The sequence below is a fragment of the Myotis davidii genome, unplaced genomic scaffold (genome assembly GCF_000327345.1).
Source record: "Myotis davidii unplaced genomic scaffold, ASM32734v1 scaffold591, whole genome shotgun sequence".
NCBI classification, from domain to species: Eukaryota; Metazoa; Chordata; class Mammalia; order Chiroptera; family Vespertilionidae; genus Myotis; species Myotis davidii.
Genome location: NW_006284340.1, coordinates 4164813 through 4171919, shown reverse-complemented (window position 1 = coordinate 4171919; position 7107 = coordinate 4164813). Strand labels below are relative to the sequence as shown.

Sequence of the window (7107 nt, the reverse complement as noted above, 5' to 3'; positions counted from 1 at the left end):
GGGTCCCAGACTGTGAGAGGGCACAGGCCAGGCTGAGGGATCTCCCCTTCCCCCCGAGTGCACAAATTTTTGTGCACCGGGCCTCTAGTTTCATATAAATGCAGGTTCTAAGGAATTGTAGAGTGAATGTTTCTGGGTAAACTGGCCAAACCTTTGATCTGGGATTATCTAAACGTATCTCTTGGAATCCTTTGGGTTTAGGTCTTTCTAACCTTCTGAGATAGTCTGACAGGTAATCAAGGTAGCCCTAGTCTAATGGGCAGATTTTGGAGTGGATTTCTTCTAGGAATAAAATTATTAACAGGATGGATAAGTGCCTGCAAGTTGACATTTATGTAACTTTAGGGAGAGTTTCTCCCGCATTATGTCTATATTTTAATAAAGAGGTTCATAACCACTTTTACTTATAACAGTCAACATATTTTATTGTAGTTATTTATTAACCCCTAGAGTGCCGGGGGGCACGATCGCGCTCCTCCTGTCTTTTGCCAAAAGTGCCAGGAGCGCTATCAAAGTTTCGAAATGGCGTCCAGTTCTAAGTCTGCTTTTATTAGTGATGATGACATTGCTAAATATGTCAATGTAGTAAAGGTTTCCTTAAGTTTTTGAATATGTAACCTCATTTACTTGCGATTCATAATTTTTTTCCTAAACTGCTGTAAAATCAGCAAAAATGCCTTGGCAATTTTAGCATAGTTCTTAGGATATTGGTTGGCACTCAAAAGATTAAGCTTCATATTCTACCTGTACTGAACTCTCCATGATGTCAAACAAACATTCAGTCAAATATCTGGCTCCAAGAACTGAGGTCGGCAGCTGGTATTGCTTCATGACTATCTACTGAACAAGTGCAGGGGTCCTTTTGTGGTGTTCATTTACTTTTTGTGCCACAGTTGTCCATCTGCAAAGTTCCTGAGATGTCTTAATTGCAGTTGGACCCAGTGCTCAGGGCAAGGCCAACAACCATGGGATGTTTTCTGCGACAGTTACTTTGCATACTCTCAGGATGCCAGAGGTATTTGACAGCAATAGAAAAACCTCCATGTATTACATAAATTTTATAGTCCAACCCCCTGAATATGTTATGCAAGACCCACCTGGATCTGTATTGCCCCAGGTACCTTTATTCCTACTGTCCCTCCTGTGTGGAATATCTTCTGTAATTCTTTTGCCTGGCCAACTCTTATGCCTCCTCAAGAGTGTGTTTGGATCTTATTCCCACAGGAAACCCCCTCTGATCTGTGGGTTGAGATCTGTGGGTTTTCATGCATCTATGTGTCCCTTGATCGGAGTTCTGATGTTATATTGAAGTAATCTTCTGTGTTTCTCACTTCCCCTTGAGAGACTTCTCAAGAGCAAAGACCACCTTTTCTTTCAAAGCTGAGAAAAGTGTCTATGTCTGGCCGTTCGGTAAATGTGTGATGAACTGAAATTACTAATTCCACGAGGAGTGTGACAGTGAGATGAAATGTGGACCCTCTGTGATTTAGTAGAGTGATAGCCCTTTAGTAGAGGGACCAAGCATGATTCTCTTCTCACCAGTGAGGGTGGAGCTCAGAACTTTCAGGTTATAGATTTAATGTTGGGGCTAAACCTGTTTGTCTGAGGGAGAAGAGAATCAAACGATTCTCCATTCATATCCTCCAGAATAGAGAACTGGAGTTATGTATTAGAAGAGATTGCTGGGTTCATGACCAAAGATGAAAACATTTAAGACCTCCAAACTGCCTTCATGTATCTGAACTTCTTACTCTTTCCTGCTGCCAGGTTATCTACAGGTGTTCCTTTGTTTATGCAGTTGAACTTAATAGCCTTGTGCCTATATTGAGCAAGGCGGTAAGGTAGTCTGTGGTGAGGATCTTCATCTATCCAGGCAAGTTCTGCTCTGTAGTATGGTGGGCACCATTGGTTCTAGAACAGTGATTCTTATTATTGACTTGACTTAAGTTTTCAGGCAAGGACCATGGAGCAATTCTATTTTTTCCTACTTTGGGGAGCAACTGTTCTTTGCAGGTGGGTATCCTTGCCCTTAGACACTAGAGGGAATAGCAGGCTGGGAATGACATCTGGGATGTTACAGTCTTCTCTGGTGTGACTTCCTTATCCACCAACTCCTTGTTTTCTTCAGGAAAATCATCATTTCAATATTCAGTAGAAAAAATGACTTTCTGAGGGGGTAGGAGATTACTGACTTTTGTAAAAACTGACTGTCCTCATGGCTTTGAGGAAAAGGAAGGGGACAAGGATCAGGGAGAGAAGGCATGGACTCAAAGTCAGCATAAGGAACATCTGTGACGAAGTTCTAGATATGGTTGTCTCTTGCATTAGACATCCCCTTTGCAACTTCAGATTTGGTTGTTTTAAAATACCAAAATGAGTTAAATGTGATGGAATCTGAAATCAGATTCCTTTTAGGGACAGAGGTTACCAGAACGGCATGATATGGTATACTCTGCAGGCATCTCAGGTGGGAATCTGTATCACTTAATTTTTTCCCCATTAAAAACCTACATTCTTGGATAGTGAGCACATAGTACAATATTCAGATCTTATAACATAGAAACTTTCACATGAAGACTATATGTTCATGTTTACCAATGTCACTCCAATAAATTTAATTTAAAAAACCATTCATTCTTGCTATTCACATGGGTTTTCTTCCTCTTTCTCCATCCCCCTTTGTATCTGGTATTTCTCCCCTCGATTCTTCCTTCTTTCCCAGGTGTGTTTGATAACTGCTCCCACACTGTCAGTGACAAGGGCTGGTCCCTGGGGATCCACTCAGGGAAGGACACAGGAAGGCGAGATGCTCGCTTCTTCTTTTCTCTTCGCACCGACCGCGTGAAGAAGGCCACCATTATGATTGGCCACAGTCGCTACCAACCAGGCACATGGACACACGTGGCAGCTACTTATGATGGACTGCGTATGGCCCTGTATGTGGATGGCACTCAGGTGGCTAGTAGTCTAGATCAGTCTGGTCCCCTGAACAGCCCCTTCATGGCATCATGCCGTTCTTTGCTTCTGGGGGGTGATAGCTCTGAGAATGGGCATTCTTTCCGTGGACACCTGGGCACACTGGTCCTCTGGTCAACGGCCCTTTCACAGAGCCACCTCCAGCACAGTCCTCAGCATCCACGTGAGGTAGAAGAGTTGACCACCTTGATACTGACAGCTAGCTTTGAGCCTTTGGAACACCAATGGGCCCCATTTAGAGATGACAAGTACCCACGGCTTGAGGTTCTCCAGGGCTATGAACCAGAGCCAGAGATTATGTCACCTTTGCAACCGCCACTTTGTGGACAGACAGCATGTGACAATGTAGAACTGATCTCCCACTACAATGGGCACTGGCCTCTTCGGGGAGAGAAGGTGATCCGCTACCAGGTGGTGAACATCTGCGATGATGAGGGGCTGAACCCCACGGTGACTGATGAGCAGATCAGCCGGCAGCACAAGGTGCTCAATGAAGCCTTTGGCCGCTACAACATCACCTGGCAGCTGAGCGTCTACCAGGTCCACAACTCCACCCTGCGCCACCGTGCTGTGCTCATCAACTGTGAGCCCAGCAAGATCGGCAACGACCACTGTGACCCAGAATGTGAGCACCCACTCACCGGTTATGATGGGGGTGACTGCCGCCTACAGGGCCGGTGCTACTCCTGGAACCGCAGGGATGGGCTCTGCCACGTGGAGTGCAACAACATGCTGAACGACTTTGATGACGGGGACTGCTGTGACCCGGAGGTGGCCGATGTACAGAAGACCTGCTTTGATCCTGACTCACCCAAGAGGTAAGGGACCAGGGCTTGGGGAGTCCTATTTGCAGTGTACATTTCTAGCATCATTTTATCCTTTTTACTTCTGGAGACAAAAGAGGGTTCACACAGTCCCCAAATAAAACATGCATCCACCCACCAGACAGTATTGTGCTTTCATAAAGTACTGGGTACTGTGTTAAGTAATTAGGGGCACAGAGATGACTTGGACCAGGGACAGCCCTCAGAGGACTCACTGTCCAGGGAGCAGTCAGCTGTGTACGTGCTATGAAGTGGGCCTGAGGCAACTGAACAACATAGTCTGTGAAGGGGAATAACAGGATCTGATTTACCTTTTACAAAGGATCCTTCTGGATGCTGTGTGGAGAACATGGGGAAGCCAGGGGACCTTCACGAAAAGCAGACAAGGTAGACAGAAGCCATTTAGAACCTGTTAGACATGATCACAGGTTCGATCCTGACTCACCCAAGAGGTAAGGGACCAGGGAATGTATTGTGTTCACAAAGCAGGTGAACTCGATCCTGTTATTCCCCTTCACAGACTATGTTGTTCAGTTGCCTCAGGCCCACTTCATAGCACGTACACAGCTGACTGCTCCCTGGACAGTGAGTCCTCTGAGGGCTGTCCCTGGTCCAAGTCATCTCTGTGCCTCTAATTACTTAACTCTTCTATAATCAGCAAAGTTACCCAAACCCTCGAAGAGGCCTCTTATCCTTGGTCTTTGCTGCAGGCTGAGCAGTTCACCTGCTTTGTGAACACACTACATTCTACGCCTAACCCCAAGTCTCTTTTAGGACTGGAAGCTTCCTATTTTGCCCCATTAAATTCCATTCTCCACACAGCATCCAGAAGTAAAAGGTGAATCAGATCCTGTTATTCCCCTTACATTCTCCCCTGCCCCCAACTGTACCTTGAATAGAATGCAGACTCCCTGCCTGGCTCACAGGTAGCTGCACGTAGCCCCAGCCTACCCTCCAGCTTCCTCCCTCAGCATCTGCCCCACCAACACTGCACAGCCTGCTTGAACTCTCCTGTCTTGATGTTCTTGCCTCAGGGCTTTGCCTGAGCTGTCCTTGGAATCCTCTTTTCCTTTATGTCCCATTGGTGGGTTTTCTCTTGTCATTCCAACATCTACTTAAATGTTACTTCCTGGAGCAGCCTTTCCTGATCCTCCAATTTAAATCAGCTGATCAGTCACTATTACATCAACTAATTTTAATTCTCTTTATTACACTTATCACTTCTCATGTTTTTCTTGTGTATTCATTTATTTATCTTTCTTCAACTCCATGAAATCAGGGCCCTTATTAACCAGGTTGTGCCCAGTGCCTAGAACAGTAGCTGACACCTGGTTGTTTATGTCATGTTGTAATGAATGAATGGATCTGATGTGTCTTTCCTTGTGAAACAGAAGCAAATAAGAGGATTTCCATTTGATGGTCCATGCAAGGCCTGGGGAGAGTTAGAGGAAAACAATAAAGGAGAGAGGTGGGTGGTAAACTTGGTAATCTGTGCATGTGGGCAAGGCTTCCCCATTGTGACTGGTACCTTTGTACAAATTTTAAAAAGGCTCACACGTGATCTATAGAGTTGGTGGGAGGTGGGAGGATTGGGAATCAGCTCCCACCGGATACCTGGATGGCTGCCTTTGGGTTTGTTGGTCACAATTTGAGAGCTTGTTTGGAGGTTCTAGCAGGGGAGCACAGCTACTCGTATACCCTTGACCGAAGACCGGTCCTCTCCTCGGGGGGGAAGGTCGTCCTCTTCTACCGAGCGCGCAGCTTTGGGAGGGATGCACATGGATCGGTGAGGGAGGAGGGGGACACCCGCCTAGCCAGCCAGATCAGCCGAATCAACTCTGGCGATCAATGGGGTGACAGATGTCGCAGCCAGATCGCCCTCACATCCTGTTGGTCACAATTTGTATAGTCATTCGTGGTGTCGCTGTATGTGGGCAGTCAGTTAACACCAGTTCATATGTTGACCTATGTGATGTCAGGAATTGAGTGTAAGATTTGCAGTCAGGCTACACAGTGGAATTCAAGAGTCCTTATTAATTAACTAGAGGCCTGATGTACGAAACTCATGCAAGAGTAGGCCTCCCTTCCCCCAGCTGCTGGCACTGGCTTCCCTCTGGCACCTGGGACCCGTGCTTCCCTCCAGCCGCTGGCAGGCACCCGGGACCCAAGGCTGCCCTCGCAGCCCCTCTTCGTCTGGAAGGTCCTCCGGAAGGATGTCTGGTTTAATTAGCATATTACGCTTTTATTAATATAGATTAGCTGTGTAAATTGTACAAGTTTATAAAAAGGGGATGATTGCAGTAGTACTTTGCATTACTTATATCCTAGGGTTGTTTTGTGAATCAGATGAAATACAGTACAGGGAATGCTTGATAATTCTAAAGTTGTCAGTGTACAAAAATAGTTCTAAGCTAACAGTGATTATTATCATTATTCAAGCTGACAGATGGGAAGCCTATGTTTATATAAAGATGTACAGGGCACTGATCACATTACCAGAACTATTCACAGAAGAAATATTCTGTTTGGGTTTGGTTTTTAGATATTGATAACTTTAAGCAGAAGCTAAACCTCACTAATATCAGTGGTTGCCAACTCCAAAGAGACGAGGAAATCTGGCTTGTTCTCATTCGTCTTCTAGTTCATTACAACAGCCCACTGCCCTGACTGAGACAGTTCTCCTGAATGTGGCCCTTTGTTCTCTAAATCCATAATGCCACTGCACTTCTCTGGATGTTGATAACACATTCCACTTACTGTCACAGAGTTGCCATGGTAACTCCTCCCTTTCTCTCTGGGGATCCAAAAGTGTCTCAAACCTTCTTATCTCTACATGCAAATTTTGATTTATGGAGTAAAAGGAACTATTATTTATACCTTTGATCGTTAAACATATTTAAATCAAAGTAATAAATACTCATGGTTAAAAATATCAAATTATATAAAAAGATGTAAACAGGAATGATAGTTCCCTGCCTAACTCTTCCTTCACTCTCTAGTCTTGCTCCCATATTAAATTATTTTACACATGTCTTCTGGTATTATGTATTATATTAATTGATTCATCAGTTTTAAACATTTATGCATTGACTTGTTCTTATGGTAAAGATGAGCCTCTAACTCTTCCATTTTCCTCCTTCTCCCCTCCATCTTTCAACATAGTTCTTTTACTGTTTTTATTTGAATTAGTCATATTTATAGTATCGTGACTATAAAATATTTTTTTTGTTGCAGAACAAAATATTCTATTATATATCTTTTTCTGGCAAAGCTTTTTCCTACTCTCCCTCTACTCCTAGTCTATTCC

General features: G+C 44.5%; 1 protein-coding gene across 1 annotated transcript in view; it reads left to right on the top strand.

The window, feature by feature from the left end:
* Window positions 1-7107, top strand: part of PAPPA2 (pappalysin 2) — a 226291-nt gene that overhangs the window by 21937 nt on the left and 197247 nt on the right. Inside the window, exon 2 of the mRNA XM_006754525.2 lies at window positions 2723-3794. Coding sequence (XP_006754588.1) covers window positions 2723-3794 — 1072 coding nt within the window. The remainder of the gene's footprint in view (window positions 1-2722; window positions 3795-7107) is intronic.